The 20989-nt window shown below is 41.5% G+C and overlaps 1 protein-coding gene across 3 annotated transcripts in view; it reads right to left on the bottom strand.

Moving 5' to 3' along the window:
- Positions 1 to 8088: 8088 nt before the first annotated feature.
- Positions 8089 to 20989, bottom strand: part of RALGPS1 (Ral GEF with PH domain and SH3 binding motif 1) — a 355807-nt gene continuing 342906 nt past the window's right edge. For all 3 annotated transcript variants that reach the window (XM_030535186.1, XM_030535187.1, XM_030535188.1), the window contains 5 exons: positions 16407 to 16512; positions 14667 to 14759; positions 14354 to 14459; positions 12083 to 12174; positions 8089 to 11607 (listed from right to left, as the gene is read on the bottom strand). In XM_030535186.1, the coding sequence (XP_030391046.1) occupies positions 11578 to 11607; positions 12083 to 12174; positions 14354 to 14459; positions 14667 to 14759; positions 16407 to 16512 (427 nt within the window). In that variant the 3' untranslated portion in view covers positions 8089 to 11577. The remainder of the gene's footprint in view (positions 11608 to 12082; positions 12175 to 14353; positions 14460 to 14666; positions 14760 to 16406; positions 16513 to 20989) is intronic.

The raw sequence follows: 20989 nt of genomic DNA, 5'->3' as shown, positions 1-20989 counted from the left end.
TAAAGTTCTAGTGACTGAGGATCGCTTGCAGGTTTGCAATGCGAAGCTGGAGCCTGCCGGTGAAATACACCTTCCTCCTGAAGAAATCCAGCTTCTTCACATTCTTTGCCCAGGGAGTGGGACCCTGCTGCCCTTGCCTTCCCTGCTTGTTCACAGCTGCCATCACCAGCGAGTCCGGGGCGGGGAGCATAAACAGATATTCATACCATTTTGATGGCACAAAATATTTTCTTTTGACCCCCCTCCCCTTTTGCTGTGGGGGTCAGAGAGGCTGGCATCTGCCACAGGGTCTTAATGGTCGCCCGTATTGTTTTAATAAGAGAGAGTGCCACCGTGGTGGGGCCCATACGGGATAAGATGTCCACCATAGGGTCAGACACTTCAGTGACCTCCTCTAGCTGGATACCCAGATTCTGTGCCACCCTTCTGTGAAACCCCAGGTGTGCTCTATTATCAAGTGAGGCAGGCGCCGAAGATACTCCCACTACTGCCTAAATTGGGTGAGGATGATAAGGCAGCTCGGGCAGGTAAGGGCCTTCTTGTCTGTCTGGTTCCTTGATGCACACGAGTCATCAGTATCCACGCCTGTCTCAGTGTCGACTGTGGTGCTGACTGCAGCGTTGACTACGGTGCCCATCGTGGTGCCAGTGTTGACGCCGCGAGATAGCTCTCTGGCCCTGGACAGGGATCATCCATCTGAGGTGAGGAGAGGGATTGCCTTGAAAAGGACCCCTGGTATTGGTGGTATGCCCACAGGGTCCAAAAGTGCCACCATGCTGGCATCTGCCACTGCTGGCTATGGCACATGTGGAAAGGATTGTGACTTTTCCAACCTCTGGGGATGCTGCTGCACTCAGTGCTGGCTCCTCCTAGGTACATAGGACTCTGCCTCCAAGTCTGACACTGAGGAGTCCGAGAGCGGAGACTATGGTGGCACGGTGCCGGACAGTGCTGGAGTGAGGGCAAGCAGTGCCTGACCATCACCGGCTTGCCCTTGGATGGCACCAGTGGTCTTTGCAGTACTAGAGGCTTTGGGACCGATGACCTCTTGTGTTGGTCTGGAGAGTGCAGGCCAGTCAAAGCTATGAAGTCCCTGGCCACCTTAAAGGTCTCCACCATGCAAGGGAGATCCAAATCCTCCACTTGACCCTCTTCTACTGGCACCGGACTCAACAGACCCCACTGTAGGCCCAGAGTTAACAATGCTGCCTCCTGAACAGATGAGGCAGAGCGGCTCGGAACAGGTTGCACTCCACTAGCAGGCTTGCGCTCAGTCATTGGAGCAGGTGAGTGCCCTCTGTCCGTCTTTCTATGTTTCTTATGTGGCACCAGCAACTGTGAGCAATGCTGGGTTTCCACACATGAGGCAGTCTTCAGTGCCGGGGAGTGATGGTGTCTCTGACCCCCGAGTCCTTCCTAGGTGCCGCATCCCTGATCGAGGCTGGTGCGTTATGAACCGATGCCAGAGAACCTGGTGCTGGGTCCATGGGGCTTGAGTTTGACTGCGGCCGCAAGGCTGTCTCCATTAGCAACAGTTTCAGCCTGTGGTTCCTTTCCTTCTTAGTGTGGGGGTGTAATCCTCTGCAGATTCTGAACCTATCCATCTGATGAGATTCCCCCAAGCACTTTAAGCAGGACATGTGCACATTGCCCTTTGGCATTGACTTTTGGCAGATCCCACATGGCTTAAAGTTCTGGGACCAAGGCAGGCCCTGGCCCTGGGCAGGGGAAGGGAACGGGGAAGGAACCCCCGACTAACAAGGGGGTTCAAGCACTAAACTACAAACTATAAACTTCCTATTAAACTATATATAGGATACCAGTACACTAGAGATTATTCGAAAACAAGCGAAGAAGAGAGTGCTCCAATGACTCTCACTGGCGGTAGAGGAACTGGAGTGGAGGCAGGGTCCTAAATGTGGCGCCATGAAGGTGCGACTACAGGGGGTGCCTGAGCCAACCTGATAGGGAAAAGCCTTCTGGCGACACTGCACATCGTGTGCGCACACATACTCTGAATCGACATGAGCAAGCACTCAAAGAATACTAATAACTGTTATCTCCTGTGAAACTCATTGCACCAGGACATCATTGACAGGATTCAAAAAGGTGTAGACATTTTTTTGTGACTAAGGAGGATCCAGAGTTAAAAGAGAGAAGATAAACAGTGAAAGATGTATTAACCCTTATGCTCTAGGACATAAACCAGCCACTAACTGACAAGATTAGGAAAAAAAATTCCTTTAGGGGCAGGTTATTCCATAATTGCAATTATAGGGTTTCTTGCACCTTCTTGTGAGGTGTTTGGTGCTTTCCTTTGCTGGAGACAGGATAGTGGACTTCATAACCTCTGTATGATATGCAATAGCAATTTATGTCCCTATGATTTATAGGAACTGCTCTCTCTCTGCAATTTTTTTAAAACAATCTCATGAGCTTTCCTTCCTTCTCTGCAGCTTTCTGCTCCCCTTTTATAGGTGAACAGCTGATCTCTCTCAGGTGTGTCTAGCAGCATTGCTCTACTCCTTAAGGGGCAAGCCCCCTGTTACACCTATGTTAGTAATTTAAAAAAACAAAATCAAACAAAAACAAATCTTAAGTCTGAAATGTCTCGTGTATGCGATTAGCACTTTCTGAGATGCAGAATATAGACTGAAAAAGTCTGCAGAAATGCTTGTTGTCTTAGTAATTGTCACTTTTCACATCTAAATTTCTCGTACATAATGCAAACCCAGTTTTGTCCTCTGCAGCAGCAACATGTGTTTCTTGAGATTTAAATACTAAGCCCATCACCAATCATAAATGTCATGAAAAACATAGCTTTTGATAATGAGGTATGAAGCAGACAAGAAGGTAACAGGTCACCAACAGACATTGTCTACCCTTCCACTGTCCCCTCCTCTGTATCCTAGCAAGCTGTCTCTTCCCTTGCTCTACAATTCTTCTCGCCCTTGTAAGACTCCACCAACTAATTTTGAATTTATTCCTACCACCAGGGCTCTGGTACACCCTCTCTCCCCCTCCAGTTAAATTCTGGCTCCATAAACCAAGACAAATACATTATATTCACTTGTGACAAATACTTTCACTTCAGTAGTTTCCATACTACTAAAGGAAACCCTAACCATTTTGTTAAACACAGCTGTAAAAGATCCCAGTGTAATGTACAGCTGTGAAATATATTGCAAAACAAAACTTCTTTTCATATTAAAGGGGCATTGTGAGGTTATGAATTGTATGAAACAATTAACACAGTTCAGTAAAGTGACTAAAACAACTTAAAAATCTAATTTATTTTTCACTGGTCTATTTGCTTTTTGTATGTCACTTAGTTTCTTAGTAGATTAATAATGCAATAGCAAGAAGCTGTAGGATTTGGGACTTGAAGAAACTCAGCCCTAACCAATGATGACTGTTTGTTTGTTTTGGGTCACCTGTATGTCTTGGTCCAGTCCTCTGTAAAACTGAGAAGCTGACTTCCAACGGTGAAAGAATGCCTCTAAACAGAACACACATGTAGGCAGGGCACTTCCTCCAATTCATTTTTTATCTGCAGTTTCTAGTCCACAGCCATCTCTGGGCTGGAATGAGAATATCCTTTACAGTCTCCAGGGTGGCGTTGGGAGCCGTTTTAGAATGTGACAAACTCACGCATTAATAAATTGTATCTATAAGAAACATCACATCAAATCTCTAGAATTTCAGATACCTGGTATAAAAATTTGTGCAGTTTATCTGCACTGATAGCCTCTCCCCCCAGACACTCCAGGTGTGTGAAATAAAATAGATTCCAGTTTAGTTTCCTAACACTTTTTACTATGAGCTCCAAAAATAAAGCCTTAGGCTTCAAGAGGTTTAATTAGCTCTTCAGTACGCAGCTTTGCCAGGGCATTTGTCTGTTACATTTTAGCAGATCACTGCACTGTAGGAAAGATTTCTCTTGGAAAGATGAACCTTCCATCCCCTACTTCCCCCTCATCTTTTTTCAACTCTACACTTAAAGCCTTGAGAGAACAAAAGGGAGATTGGGAACGGGCTTCCCAATGGATAAAGGCAGCCTAGAATAAGCACTTTCTAAGTGAGTTTTTCCTCACCCTTTCCAATGTGCTAATCTGGCTAGTTCTCTCCTCTCTTGTCTAGTGCGGGAGAAAATTCTGACCAGTTTACTTCTACCAAAACTGATTGCTGGTCCAATGACAAGAACTGTTTGTGGGGCATAAGATGTACTCATCAACATTTGCAACCAGCATTAACAGATTCCTTATGATTGAAATTCTAAGACCCAAGCATTTTCTGAGATTTAAAAAGTAATAGGAAGTGTCTTATTCCCTACTACAGGAGGAAAAAAGAAAATGAGTGACATCCATTTCATGAAAGTGAGGAGTGGCCTCGCATTTAGAACCTGGGAAAACCAATTTGTATGAAATTTAGTTGTGGTCCTTAAGCTTCCCATTAGATTCCTTCCTATTATTTCCTCAAATTCCCATCAAATTCATAGTGCTGTAGAAATTGAACCTTTCCTGCTTCTCTTTCTGAGGAACATATTGACCTTGAAGAGGGTGAGGAAGATGTTGAAGAGGGGGGGAATGTTTGTAGTTAATAGAATTTTTTTTTCACACTTGATGTAGAGAGGGATGGAAATGTTACAGGCTAGGCTAAAATTCTCCAAACCACCACCTCTTCCATGCTGATCCTTGCCTAAGAGATACCTCCACTGGGCACATGCTTATGTCAGGCTTTCCCTAACCCTGACCCTGCATCGCTGAAGTCAATGGGTGCTTTCACAGAATTTAAAATCAGAAAGGATCATTATAAACATCACTTCTGACCTCCTATGTAACACAAGCCAGAGAATTTCACTGAGTGCGTCTTGCAGTGGAAGAAATTATTTTTCTAATGATTTCTGTGAGCCCAGGATCAGACCCCAAATGTCTAAATCCTGTTTAAGGGGTATGAAGGAAACATGCCTTTGACATTAAAAGCCAGTGTGTGTGTTTTGTGTTTATAAAACGGTCTTATTTCTTTTGAGGGTCATATGGTCTGGAAGTCATAGAATCATAGGACTGGAAGGGATAATGCCATTTCAGATGGTTCAGCCCTTGAAAGGTCATCTAGTCCAGTCCCCTGCACTCATGGCAGGACTAAGTATTATCTAGACAGCCCCTGACAGGTGTTTGTCTAACCTGCTCTTAAAAATCTCCATGATGGAGATTCCACAGCCTCCTTACGCAATTTATTCCAGTGCTTAACCACCCTGATAGTTAAGAAGCTTTTCCTAATATCCAACCAAAACCTCCCTTGCTGCAATTTAAGCCCATTGCTGCTTCTCCTATCCTCAGAGGTTAAGAAGAACGATCTCTCTCTTTCCTCCTTGTAACAATCTTTTATGTGCTTGAAAACTGTTATGTCCCCGTGGCCTTCTCTTTTCCAGACTAAACAAACTCAATTTTTTCAATCTTCTTTCACAGATCATGTTTTCTAGACCTTTAATCACTTTTGTTGTTCTTCTCTGGACTTTCTCCAATTTGTCCACATCTTTCCTGAAATGTGGCACCCAGAACTGGACAATATACTCCAGTTGAGGCCTAATCAGCATGGAGTAGAGTGGAAGAACTATTTCTTGAGTCTTGCTTACAACACTCCTGCTAATAAATCCCAGAATGATGTTCGCTTTTTCCGCAACGGCGTTACACTGTCAAGTCACATTTAGCTTATGGTCCACTATGACCTCGAGATCCCTTTCTGCAGTACTCCTTGCTAGGCAGTCATTTCCCAATTTGTATGTGTGTAACTGATTGTTCCTTCCTAAGTGGAGTACTTTGCATTTGTCTTTATTTAATTTCATCCTACTTACTTCAGACCATTTCTCCAGTTTGTCCAGATCATTTTGAATTTTAATCCTAACCGCCAAAGCACTTGCAACCCCTCCCAGCTTGGTATCATCCACAAACTTTATAAGTGTACTCTCTGTGCCATTATCTAAATCATTGATGAAGATATTGAAAAGAACCGTACCCAGAACTGATCCCTGTGGGCACCTATTCATTATGTCCTACCAGCATGACTGTGAACCACTGATAACTACTCTCTGGGAATGGCTTTCCAACCAATTATGCACCCACCTAATAGTAGCTCCATCTAGGTTGCATTTCCCTAGTTGTTTGTTGTTCCCTAGGTTGTGGGAGACAGTATCAAAGGCTTTACTAAAGTCAAGATATACCACGTCTACCGCTTTCTCCCCACCCCCCCCCCGACAATCCGCAAGGCTTGTTACCCTGCCAAAGTCATGGGCTTGTCTCTACTTCTGGGCACAGACAGATCTTAACAGGGGACTACAGAATTTTATCTGTTTATCTAAAGCTCTGATTGTAAGAAAAAAAGGGAACCTCACATAAATAAATTTGGAAGGATTTTCCTTTTTCTTTGCCACACATTTTGATCCTGTCACATCTGCTTTATAAATAACTGTAGTTTATGCAACTATAAAGTGCAGTGTCCAGCTATGTTACTGTTTAATCACAAAGCACAGTTTATGTGCTTGAAGTGAGAAGTTCTAGTTTACTGTGTACCTCGAATCTACTCTTAACAATACATGATATTGTTAACAATCTGACAGATTCACAACCAAATGCATTTGTTAAACAATTTTTTTACATTAAGGTATTTAATTAGTGAAACAATCATTATCAATGTAACAAGCTGAAATATAGCAACTTGATACAAGACTGAGGTAACAAAATACTTTGCCAAAAACCTAAAGACTCCCACACAAGGGTTAAAAGTTCAGTGGTTATTATGGGTGAGACAATTCACAAAAGTTATAGAAAGTCTGTACACAAATGGCATGCAGTGGGCTGCTGAAAAATACGGCCAAAAAATAGTGCAACAGTGTTCACAAGAAAAAAACTAATATAGAAATTGGTTTACATTGTGATGCGACAAATGGATTGTATATTGAAGACTTCTCTCAATGCCTTAATTGAGTGCTAATTGGACAAACATGCATTTTGGCACTAAATTACTTTAAAATTACACATACAAATTAATAATAAATATTGCCTGAAATATCTAATATCTTCAAGTCTGAAATTAGTCATCCTGGAAAACAGACTAAAAAGGCCTGTTTTTACTAAACAGCTAAAGTCTTACTGTGTGACTGATAAAACTTTACAAGGTTTATGATATCCTTTCATAGAGGTGATATTTTAATCAGTACCAATATGCAATGTCTATTTCAACAGGATCTTTTAAATCACATTAAAGGTGTCAGATACTGAGACCCCCAAAATCAGTAATTATTAGAATTCATACTTTTTGTATTAAATTTATTTAAAAATGGATTAAGCTGATGCCATCCCTCTATTGTTCTATCATTCACATTCATTTTATGTTCTCAAATACTACACAGCAATACCACAATTATTGTGATATGCTGCAAGAATTTTAAGATATTGCACAAGGCAAAACTACACAGTTGTCATGTTCAGCTCTGTTTTACATAATATTATCTACCCTGCAACTGATGATCAGCTCAGGCATTCATTTTACCAATTCTTTAAAAACTTTTAAAATGCAAATTACTGAAGGTCTCGAGCAGCATTGTTTTGAGGGTTTTGTTCTCTCCATCCCCACACACAATTTCCATCCATGGCACTATGAGAGACTCCTGGATAAGAGTCACTATTGTGTGTGTGTTCTCTCATTCATGCCACAAATAGTTCAGAGCATATCCTGGTTTCACATTTGAATTCCTATCTTTGAAGGGGTTTGTTATTCAGGTGAAGGGACCTGGAGATGTTTGGAACTTCTGTGCCATAGAATCATAGCAGATTAGGGTTGGAAGAGACCTCAGGAGGTCATTTAGTACAACCCCCTGCTCAAAGCAGGACCAACCCCAGCTAAACCATCCCAGCCAGGGATTTGTAAACCTCTGAGGATGGAGATTGCCCCACCTCGCTAGGTAACCCATTCCAGTGCTTCACCACAATCCTAGTGAAATAGTTTTTCATAATATCCAACCTAGACCTCTCCCACTGCAACTTGAGACCACTGCTTCTTGTTCTGTCATCTGCCACTATTGAGAACAGCTGAGCTCCATCCTCTTTGGAACCCCCCTTCAGGTAGTTGAAGGCTGCTGTTAAATCCCCCCCCCCCCTTCACTGCCAACTTCTAAAGGGCTTTTCTTGAGAAAGATGATGTTTTCTAACGATGAAAAACCTCCCTGCTCTGAATGGAATAACACCTAAAATGTTCAACAAGGCTTTGAATTCTAGAAGCCCTCAAGATCTAAACAGGTTCCAGCTTTTGCCAATACTAGCCTATCAGTTAACTATGAGTGTCACCTTGATCCACAGTCTCAGTAGCCACAACATCCATTACTTTGAATTACAAGTACAGTGGAAAAAAATGAAGTGACAATTAGCTGTTTCTCCCCTTTCGCATTACATCTAAAAATGGCTTTAGACATCTCCTTAGCCTCCTAATATGGATGTCAGGTCAATGACTGTTACAATTTTAAGTCAATTTTATATTTAACAATGACCAAATTGTTCTCTTATTAATGGGGTAACTGAGCATTTGCAGAATGTTTTGCTGCAAGGATTTCAGTAGGATTTGTGGAACAGGATCCCTGCACAGGGGAATCACCCACATTCCAATAGAGCAGAACAAGATAGATATAGTTGTTATGGTCTCACTTGGGCATGATTAGTGTATAAAAGCACTATGTAAGTACATTTCAAAGCTTTTGCAGAACCACTGAAAATTAGCTGTGTTAAAAATTCTGTTCTGGCAAATAAGCATTTTAAACTTCGATGCTTGAGGCCACAATTCACCTGTACCTATAATGTCCTCATCCTCCTAAACAGTCATTTGGTTGGCAGTCTGGAAAATACAAGTACACTGTTAATTGTTGGCAATGCATTTATTAGTACCTCCTCATTTTTTAAATTATGTCACAAGCCCCTTTATAAATCTTTGCCGGCCAATGTCCATGATGGCAAAATGTATACTTATTTAAGAGAACAGTTTGGTTTTTTGATCTGTCACCTTCCAAATGTATTGTACCAGGTGGGCCACTTTACATTCTTACCAGTAGTCCTGGAAGTTCCATTAGGACTTTATGATTATTAGGACTTTATGATCCATTAGGCAAAGTGAGAATTCAGGATGCTTGAATACATGTCATGTATGTGGAGGAAATGTTGTCTTTAAATACAATTGAAAAAGCAACAGTATTGTATGTGGCATTGCATTCTAGCTCTGGCTTAAATACAGAAATCCAAAGACATTTTAGATACAGGCACCACTCCAGGGCTCCTGATTAACAGCGGCTCTATTTTATAAGAATTCTGCATAAGGGGATAGCAAGTTAGATCTTCAGCCTTTACTCTTAGCATTTGAGGGTTTCGGTCAGACATATATCATTACAATAATGTCGTTTCAGATGGTTCAACCCTCTGGATGCTGCAGATAGATTAGATATGTCTACAGACACACACTACACATACATGCACCTATGAATTAATTTGAATGGCAGTCCAGAGAATACCTGCATCCTCAGAAATAGTCTAAATGTATAACTCACCTCTCACCACAACCATCCATGCATCTCTCTGTCTGGGAGAATAATTCAGATGATTTCATTTTCAAATAGTTGAGCAACAGTAACATGCTTATGACAGAATTTCACCAGCATCATCATCTTTAAAAATCCTCTGTGTCAGATCTAACTATTGAAAATTCCATTCTTGGATATACACAATGCTGTTATCAAGTCACTACTTCAACTAATTTTTGGATTGTTAAAAAAGCAAAAAGATGTGTTTTGGCCATTCCACTGTCCCACTGAAGATCTCTTGAACCACTAATGAAGCCTGATGTCAAATCTGTGTGATTTCTGATACGTGCTCTGTCTCTTCCTACAGGAATCAGTAGGAACTATTTTTCTTGTCACATACCAATTCTCAGGATTGTGACACAGACAGTTAAAAATCATTTTTATAGTCAACAGAAATCCAGCATTACAAGTAAGGTATTTTTGTAAGATAAACTTAAAAAAAAAAAAAAAATCTGCCGCAAAATCAAGATTATGTGAGATCAGCAGAATATCCCAGTGACTGGGCACTTGTTTAGATGTAGGACTCTGTTCATCCAAAATTATTTCTGGTCTTTCATGGTCTGCAAGCCTGTGGTGGAATCACAGGACTCTCCCATCTAGCTCACCATTTTGCCCCATTCTTGGGGAGCTGCAGAGTGAGGGTTTTAGATGCATTGGTCATGGCATTAGAAAGCCTACTTGAAAGTGAGGTGGGAGCTTCATGCAATGATTCATCCTTGATGGATGAAAGCCTGAACACTGACTAGCAGAGGGATGTGACTAAAATGTGAAGAATTCTGAAATCAAGGTGAGAATAGCAGAAAACTCTGATCAGCAGGTAGTGCTATGGTACGCCTGGGAAAAGAGAGCCAGGAGGTTTCTCCTGGCAGAGAAGGGTCTCTTACATTCGGTTCATTTTCTCTTTCCAGGATACTGGCTTGATGGCTCTTGATATGCCAGTCAGTCCTGCCTAGATCTCATCTCCGTCATGATTTCATGACAGAAGTACTAGTGGCATTATTCTGTCTACCAGGTGATGTGTGTGCACATGCAGGTGCTGAGTGGGATTGGGTCATCCACATGAGAGTGGAACAATGAGTGGAAAGTTGAGCCATTCTGAGGAGTCAGGAGGTGGCTGGGAAGATCCAAATACCTCCACAGAGCTAGGGATTTTAGATTAATAGCACCCATAGTGAAGGGGGGGCGCAATTTATCCTTAGGAGTAATCCAAGACAAGCTGTAACACAAAGTGAATTTAAATAGGAATAGACCCTTCACTTGTCCTTTAAATTATATTTAAAAGTAGTACATTCAAATGAAAGAAATACTAAATTAAACTATTTATCTTGTGCCAAAATACACATTTCCCAAATAGCTCAAATGTGAACTGCAGAATTGTCCAGAGATTTAATTTGATACAAAATCTGAGGCAACCACATTGCCAAGCAACTCAGTGCACTTAGGTTATAAAAATGTTGTTCCACAATTTTCTATTCTAATTGACACTTTGCAGCAAGTTAACACTGTCAATTATTTTGTGCATTAGAAAGAACTGAAAACCCAACGTGGGCTAAATTTTCTTCAGTCACATAAAGCAGCTTAACAATAAAAAGAACAGTTTAAAAAAGAAGAGGCAGAAGATGTGATGCACAGTTTGTGGTCAAACATTAGTCCAGGGCAGTTTGTGACCACAAAGTTAAAGTCAAGGTTTCCAGGATCCTGCATCAGTCAGCACTCACCTTCAGTCTGTCTAAATTGTCTACTTATGTTCAGTGCATGAGACTATATCTGGTCCTAAGGACAACATTCACTTTCTGCTTTTAAAAGCTGTGTCAAAATCACTTTCAAGTGAGATAGAAAAGTGCTGAAGTAATGTCGTCTGGGGCAGCTGGCTCACATTAGGAAGCTCCTTCTCTTAAGGGAAAGATATTCCCATCCTACTGTTTGGCATTTGAAGTCACACTACATACTGATGCAAGTTATTCAAATGACATAAGGTTAGCAGGTACCTGGAAGAGAATGTAAATTAGTCAGCAATGTAAAGTTTCTGTGGAAAGGGGAAACTGAAGTGTCAACCCACAGTATTATTATTTCCATTTATTGCAAAGTGCCAACAATGAAATCAGTCCATTAAACAGGCTCTGCGTGAGGCTGACTCTGCAAGCTAGTAGCAGGACATTGTACCATAACTTTGGAGAGGAAAAACATGACACAGTAAGGGGGCACTGAGACTTATGGCTAGAGTTGCACAAATTCACCATTACTAGATTTTTTGTGAGTATCCTAGAATTTGAAATCTTGCCTTTCACACCTGTTGCAAAACTTTGGTCAATATGCAAAAAGGGTTGCTATAAATATGCCCGGATGAGCTTGTTTGTGTATTCTTGACTTGCCCATACAGGCTAGAAAGCAGCATCCTCTATGTAGGGGTTTCCTGGAATGTAAGGGAGAAACTGGTTGGAAAAGACATCTTCATTGCCTTACCTGAGGCCTGTTGCTTTTGCATGCATCATCCAAATGCTTGTGCCACAATATTGCATGAAACCTTGACCCAGTCTGAAACTTGTAAATATTGCCTACAAAATTAAAAAAACATCAGGATCCCTCAGGTTTTGACAGACAGACACACTTGGCTTTGCTACATTCTAATCTTTTAGTCCAGAAGTCAAGAGTGTAACGTAAATGGGAAAATTAATTTGGTCTTCAAAAACCCAAACTGCTCCTACCACACACAGCAGTCCCTGGCAGGGAGGATAGGCTATGAGGAATATGTGCCCAGCACCCCCCAGGTAAGAGGTGGACGATAGTGTGCATATTCAATAGACCTGAGCACACAGCAGTAAAAATAAACTGTCATAGAACCAAAAAGACAGTAAGACCAATCTGGGCATCCACTCCAACCTCCTTCATTTTATACTTTGCTTCATTCCAGCTAGCATTTATATACCTCACCCCGAATCATTTTAATGGATGCACTATTATTTGCAAATTTAGCTTTTTCAGCATCCGCTTGTTGGTCTCTTTCATTCCTCAGATTAGCATTGTCCTTCCCTGAATTTTCTCTTGAAGTCAGACTTACATTTCATTCATTGTATTCTACAGGAGAGAGTTGCAGCAAGTGCAGCTCATGTTCATCACTGCCTCTCATTGAAATAAAGAAAGACGTGAAATGTTAGGTGAACGGGGGGAGGGATAGCTCAGTGGTTTGAGCATTGGCCTGCTAAACCCAGGGTTGGGAGCTCAATCCTTGAGGGGGCCACTTAGGGATCTGGGGCAAAATCAGTATTTGGTCCTGCTAGTGAAGGCAGGGGGCTGGACTCAATGACCTTTCAAGGTCCCTTCCAGTTCTAGGAGATAGGTATATCTCCAATTATTATTATTATTTAACTTCAAAGTTTTCTGTAGAGACCCTCATGATGCACATTGATGCTAGGACCCTTTTGAACATTTGAAGTGTCTGCTGAGTGATAATGGTTAAAAATTTAAGTAAATGGTTTTATAAATACTTTGTTTGGAGAAGCCTCATAAATCAGCACTTACAGTGAAGCTGACTATCTAGGGATTACAGAAGTCATATTTGAAGGACATAGTGACTTTGAGAGAGCCATTTGGAACAAAAAAAACCCAATAGGGTACAACTACACTGGAATAAAAGATATGCAGCATGTCCCGGGCTGGCCCAGGTCAGCTGACATGGCCTCTAGCTGCAAGGCTAAAACTTGCTGTGTAGATGTTCAGAATTAGGCTGGACCCTGGACTCTGGGACTCTCAAAGGCTGAGCCCCAATGTCTACACTGTAATTCAACAGCACCGTAGCCACGGGTGGTGAGTGGAGCCCCCTTTCGGGGAGGCTAGCCCTAGCCCTGCCCCTTCCACACCCACCCCCATGGCTGGAGCCCCGAGACCATCCCCCCTCAGCCAGAGGATCCCCAAGACCACCACCCCCTGTGGTGGAAGGAGCCCTGAGACACTCCCACCCAGAGGAGCCCCCAACTCCCTCCTCAGCTGGAGGAATCCTGAGCCAGCTGAAGCCCCGAGACCCTCCCTACACTGGTGGTTGGAGCTCCTAGACCCCCCCCCCCTCCCCAGCTGGAGGATCCCCAAGTCGGCCAAAGCCCTGATCCACTCCCCCCACCTGCCTGGAGGAGCACCAGCTTGCTGAAGTCTTGAGCTCAGCTGGAGCCACACCACATCTCCCCTCCCCAGACCCCAAGGCACCAGGAGAAAAGCATGCGTCTCTCTTCTCTGGAAGAAGCTTTTGCTATGCTCCATGCAGGTTCCTGGGAGACTGAGGAGGCAGTAGCACATACTGCCTCCTCAGCTGCTGTGGAACCTGCAGGGGCATAATAAATCAAAAACTTCCCCCCAAAACCCTGCACTCAGGGGTCTGGTGCTGCCCATGCCCATAACCCATGCCCTGCAAGCCTGAGTCAGCAGACATGGGCCAGCTGCAGGTGCTTAACTGTAGCGTAGACATACCTATAACGAATAGGGAATGCAAGTGACCTCACACTAATACCAAGAGTTCCTGCAAAACTCACAGAATGTACCCTCCCCCAATCATTTGGCAAAATGTACTGAGGCCTTCTGCAGGACCCCACAAACATCAGCTTTTTGCAGATGCATGCATCTCCCACTGTACCCTATTTTGAAAATCTGGTTCCTTAACTTTCTGAACATGTGATATTGTAAATAATGTAAGCTTAGCATATTAAATGCTGTTACCCCATTCCCCGAGTATAATGTAGCATCTACCTTTGTCAGGGTTATTTAGCTGAAAAATATCAGGATGTTCAGGATCATCAGGCAGTGCCACCATCCAACCCACAACAGAGACTTTTTTACCAGCAGTAGATTTATACTAGAAGAGGCAGACAGATCAGTTACAATTAACAGTAGCATGATTATACACTGGGTTGACTTCTAACAATGAAAACAGAGCAGACAAATGTGCTAGCTGGGAGTGACCATATTCACTTTTCAAATGCACATTGCCAGTCCTGCTCATGAAGATGATACGTCTAAAGAATGGTTTGTTTTCTAGAACAATTTAATATACTTTGCTTACATGTTTTCTTTCTGTGCCTCTTAATGACTTTGCTCCAAAGTAGAGAAGAGTTGATCCTGAAAGTGTAACCCAATATCTAGTCCATGAGGAGAGCTGAATCAGAGAGAAGAAAATTGGTAAAAATGTCAGTGTATTAATTTCAGATACTCTGAAAATGAATTAACAATTAAGTATTAGAATTAGCTGTTTAAAGTGAGGAAGCTAATAGGAGGTGGGAGCTGGGGCCAGAATCTCAGCTGCTGTAGATCAGTATAGCTCCCTAGGATCTGACTGCTGTCTATGAGAATGCAAAATACATCAAAGAAAATCCACATTATCCTAATGTCTCCTCTAGAAATCTCAGGGCTGTTCATTTCAGTGCAGAGCATTGTACTGCCCTCTGCTAGGCATATCTTATACCTGCTTCTGATATTTGGTCAGCATAATTGATAAGTAATTTTTCAGAATTTTTGGCTAATCAGAAAGTCGGAAAAAATTGTTTCAGGTTGAAAGAAATGTTTTGGTTTGATTTTAAGCATTTTTATCTGTTTTTTTTTTTAAATAAAAACAAAGGAAATGAAGACCTAGATTCACAAGGAAACCCAGGCACCATTCACAAAATTGAGGAGGAAGTTGTGGTCTTACTCATTCTCTCCTGTTGAAAGTGTTCCACTTTGTACAAATAATTAAATATTAATTGGTGCAAAGACTGGAACCTGGGTGACACCCCCCATTCCCCAATGAGTGCCCTAATCACTATGCAATAGAGTTGCTCTCACTCATTGTATTTATACAAAGTGGAACAGATTCAACAAAAGAGACTGATATCAGAGCCCACCCCAGAAATAGCCAATAGGCTGGTCCTGCTCTGGATCAGGGACTTGAACCCTGGTCTCCCATATCCGAGGTGAGTTCCCTAATTACTGGGCAACTAGTATAAGGGATCCACCCCCAAACCCTCCTCTTTCTTCTCCACCACCCTTTTATGAATCTAGGCAAAAAAATCAAAACATCTTGTTCTGGAAATGCTGAAATAAATCATTTGGACATTTTCAATTTTTTTCTTCTATTCAAAAAATGTGGTGAAATTGACACAAAGTCACAATGTTTTTTGGTTGATCTGAATCTACTTTTTTTGGTTAAATTAAGTTTCAGCCACATAGTTTTGCGCAGCTCTAATTACAAGGTTATTTCAACAGTTCTTCAAATCTCTTAAGATTAAACCATGAAGCTCCAAAAAAAAAAAATTGTAAGAGGATCAGAGGTAAACCATGGGACTTCCATTGCATCATTTTCTCCCGTCCAATGAGGGCCTGAGACTGAGGCTGGTGGAATCGTGTGAATCTATGGCATAATGCTTGTGCAGAGAGCTGGTCCTCTGCAATACTACCTGAGCCTCCTGAAGAACCCTTCAGTCTTTGTGTCCTGCTTGCAACAGGACACACAGTCCTCCCACTGATGTAAGGGGGATCTGAATGTGAGGAGAGGGACCCCACAGAAATGGATGCTGACAGGCCTTTACAGATGCTGATATTACATAGAGTTCCTCTTCTCATCCCACCTCTGTGGATTCTGGGAGAGAAGGAAACATTTTGTGTCTTATGTTTTAATAGAAAGTGATTTTGTAGCAAAACATTGTTCTGTTTCCTGGAACAGAATTAACTGCCCTGCCCTGTTTGGCATTGTACTGCAATCTGAAGCTAACAATGCAAACAATAATAGCCATTATCAAATTAAGATCACAATAAAGGTCCAACTTACTGTAGGCTTTCTGCCTTCCTTTAGTAACGTCTTCCTTCTTAAAGGCCCTTCCATGGTAATGACTCCTGTTGAACTCCCTAATGTGCAGCTCCAGGCCCCTGTTGGGCTGAAGCGACAAACACTATCACATTTAGGTGCACAGATAAACAGGAACAAATAATGCTCTTAATAAAATTTATCCTTTATACAAGTTTTCTGTGTCGTGGTTGCTATTGCATATATAGAATCATCAAACTTGGCTCTGTAGCATGTGTGTTTCAGATACCTAAACAAAATAACCAGGTTATCTGAAAAATTCTAGTAGATTTCAGAAAACAGGAGAAATCTAGTGCTACATGTAATACTGAGTTATGTTTGATTTACATAAGTGGTAAGCCTAGAAATAATGACTTTTCATCCAGAAAATAGGACCCATGGTAGTTCTCTTACTGTGCATAGTTTCTAATTACACACATATGCAACCTGCATATTTTTATATGACAGAAAGTGAAGAATACATTATCTAGTTGAAACTACAGGAGGAATAGCTGATGGAAATAATGTATTTTCATAAATCAGAATTAAATCAGGTCACCGGGACCTGCCCTCACTCTTGCAGAATGTACCAGGGCATCTTTAAGAACCCAAATAGCTAGTGCCTCTGTTTTGATGTGGCCAATATATTTTTTCTTAAAAGTATTTTACCATAGCTGTAAAGCAGCAATGGTATCTGTGAACATTTGAAATAGATTAGTGACATGTTTGAAACTCTTTGAATTAAAAAAGCCAAACTGTATAGGAATAAGCATGTTTAAAATCTTTCTTCAGATGATTTGTCACTGGAAATTCTGACCACGCTACATGTACAGTTCTACTGTGTGTAACTATTAAGCAAAATGAAAAAGCAGTGACCACTAAGATACACACTGCTGCCTTCTCCACATTGCAATCAATTGCCATTTATAATTAATGTTTGAATATGCTTATCACTTATTATTATGTAATGTGTTGACAGAGTTCTTGGTGCTTCAAAAAACAATGAAAGACACTGTTACTCCAAAGATTACAGCCTATGATGGATTTGTATGTAGATTACACACAATTTATATATCTGCAGTCCATACCCAGATTTGCCAGTAACAACTACAAGATGATTTTTAACCTGAGATAGAAGATTTTGCTTCGTGATATCCCCAAAACAGGCAAATCATATGAATTTTCTTATCTATTTAAAAAAAGTTTTATTGTGTCATTATTAATATAAATAAACTTTCCAAACAAGCATTAACAACTCCTATTCATAACCTGTATTTGCTACCTTTAAAAGTTCCATCTGTGTTTAGTAACTTCTTCTTATTCATGTATTTAATTGTTCAGATTCCAGAAATGGTCATACATAATATAAAATCTACTTGAGCCTGACATAAGGCTGTCCATCGTTTTTGTAATTGAAAGGATTTCCCATAATTTATTTCTCTTTGCCACTAATGATGGGGTATTTATCTTTTTCCAAAAATGAGCTATTACGCAGCTGGATGCTAGCAGTAATTGTGTTATCAAGGAGCCCTACTCAAAGTTAGTAACGTCTTTTAAAATGTTACCTAATAGACTCACTATGGGTTTTGTGGGTGGCCTCACTTTAGTTACCTTGAAAATTCTATTTGTTCTTTTCTCCAGAAATACTATTATCTTAGGGCATTCATAGCATATATGCAGAAGGGTCCTTATTTCTCTCCATCCTCTCCATTATTTATATATTTATATTACTTCACTTAAATGGTATGAGGTACCACCGATAACATATTTTGTAGTAATCTTCCTTAATGGTTACCCAAATAGATAAGACTTGAAATTAGATGATGGTTTCTAACCATTAGAGGAGTGAAATTCTGGAACAGCCTTCCAAGGGGAGTAGTGGGGGCAAAAGACATATCTGGCTTTAAGATTAAGCTTGATAAGTTTATGGAGGGGATAGTATGATGGGATAGCCTAATTCTGGCAATTAATTTGGCAACTGATCTTTGATTATCAGCAGTACGTATGCCCAGTGGTCTGTGATGGGATGGGATCTGAGTTACTACAGAGAATTCTTCCCTGGGTGCTGGCTGGTGAGTCTTGCCTACATGCTCAGGATTTAACTGACTGCAATATTTGGGGTCAGGAAGGAATTTTCCTCCAGGACAGATTGGCAGAGGCCCTGGAGGTTCTTTGCCTTCCTCTGCAGCATGGGGCACGGGTCACTTGCTGGAGGATTCCCTGCACCTTGAGGTCTTTAAGCCACGATTTGAGGACTTCAGTAACTCAGACATAGGTCAGGGGTTTGTTACAGGAGTGGACGGTTGAGGTTCTGTGGCCTGCGTTGTGCAGGAGGTCAGACTAGATGATCAAAATAGTCCCTTCTGACCTTAAGGTCTATGAGATTTTGGCCTTCCTCCATATATTTTCCCATTGCCCCAAAGCGACATCTGGTTTTAGATTATTTTCCTATTTATCTTTTAGATCCATCAGTAAATTATTATATCATTAAAAAAATCAAGCCCTTTGAGGTGGCTTTTACCATAGTTAATATTTCTAGCCTTGTTAATGGTCACCTGCAACTTGGGCTTCCTACATAGGATTTCATATAATGCTTTAGTGGCAAATAAACCAACATCAGTATGTTAATAATCCCCATTAGTTCTTTGATGGTATTAATTTCCATAACTTTATCATTACAGAATAACTGGCTGTTACCTGTATACCCTTTTTCCTTCTATACATTATATGTGTTGGATTAGATAACCTTAGTTGAAATTCTGGATAATTTCTGAGAGATGGAAGTGGAAGGAAAAGGGGTTCACTCTTATCTTTATCAAATTACATCCATGGAGTGTCATTTTGACACCTGGATTGGTTCCATTTTGTATTGGTCTAAATCCATTAGGTAAAATAAAAATAATCAACACACTAATAAATTTATAATTAAAATCTTGTTCAATTTCCACACACAATTAGTGACTACCTATGAAAAGTTTGGTTTAAGTGACTTGCCCAGCATCTCATAGGAACTCTGTGGCAGAGGCAGGGATACAGTCCAGTTCTCCAGGGCAATGTTCACCTGCCTTAACCATGAGACAATCTTTTTTCCTGCAAATCCTGCCTCATTCACTACACCTTCCAACTGCTGCAACAAATGAGGGAGGAGGCCTATATACAAAAGTCTCCTTTACTATACAATCCTGATTCACCCCAGAGCAGGTCCTGAACAAGGCAGGGTTCCTGTGGAGAAAATACCATGTTATCATGTCATTAAAGACTATCTCATAATACATATGCACAAATGACTGAATTAAGGTTCCACAAACAACCTTAATTCCATCATCGCCTAACTTTGTGACCACAATAATGTTCTTTTAACGTACGTGTGTGTGTGTGTAATTTCCTAGCTTTTTAAAAAAGCAAATGGAAAAAAACAGGAATTCCATCGTATTGACACCACATAGATCATCAGTGTAGTTGGAACATTTAGATCCACAACACAGACCAGATGTGAAAGAGGGGGATGAGATGCTTCCCCAGTGTGTATCACAGATATTTGCTGACACAAAAAAGGTGAGGAATCTTGGGTTCCTTCAGGTTCTGGAGGGGAATGCATTCTAGTGGCCACAGACTCTTCTGCCTGTTCCTTCCAAACTTGACCCCCTTCTGCTGAATCCCCTCCAACCTATCTCTGCCCTAGTCCTGTTTCTTACCCACCCATGTCTCTTTGTTCCAGTTCCAGTCCTAGTCTCCATTCCTCAGGCTTTTCATTCCAGTTCCTTTGCCCAGCCAGTCCTAATCTTCTCCTCTAGGCTCATTGTCCAAGTCCCAGGCCTGGTCTACGCTATGCATTTAAACCAAATTTAGCAGCGTTAAACCGATTTAACCCTCCACCCGTCCACACAGTGAGGCCCTTTATATCGATATAAAGGGCTCTTTAAACCGGTTTCTGTACTCCTCCCCAACGAGAGGAGTAGCACTGAAATCGGTATTGCCATGTTGGATTAGGGTTAGTGTGGCTGCAAATCGACGGTATTGGCCTCCGGGCGGTATCCCACAGTGCACCATTGTGACCGCTCTGGAAAGCCATGTGAACTCGGATGCACTGGCCAGGTAGACAGGAAAAGCCCCGTGAACTTTTGAATTTCATTTCCTGTTTGCCCAGCGTGAAGCTCTGATCAGCACGGGTGGTGATGCAGTCCCAAATCCAAAAAGAGCTCCAGCATGGACCGTACGGGAGATACTGGATCTGATCGCTGTATGGGGAGACAAATCTGTTCTATCACAGCTCCGTTACAGAAGACGAAATGACAAAGCATTTGAAAAAATCTCCAGGCTATGATAGACAGAGTCCACAGCACAGTGCTGTGTGACAAGCGTAACGGAAAGCCAAAGAATCAAATGGATGCTCATGGAGGGAGGGAGGGGGTACTGAGGACACCAGTTATCCCACAGTCCCCCAAAAGCATTTGGATTCTTGGCTGAGCTCCCAATGCCTGTAGGGTCAAACATTGTCCGGGGTGGTTCAGAGTATATCTTGTCAATTTACCACCCCCCCCTCCCATGAAAGAAAACGGAAAAAAATC

This window comes from Gopherus evgoodei, chromosome 16 (genome assembly GCF_007399415.2).
Source record: "Gopherus evgoodei ecotype Sinaloan lineage chromosome 16, rGopEvg1_v1.p, whole genome shotgun sequence".
In the NCBI taxonomy this organism is placed as follows: domain Eukaryota; kingdom Metazoa; phylum Chordata; order Testudines; family Testudinidae; genus Gopherus; species Gopherus evgoodei.
Note: the sequence above shows the minus strand (reverse complement) of the source record. Positions and strands in the feature narration are given on the sequence as shown.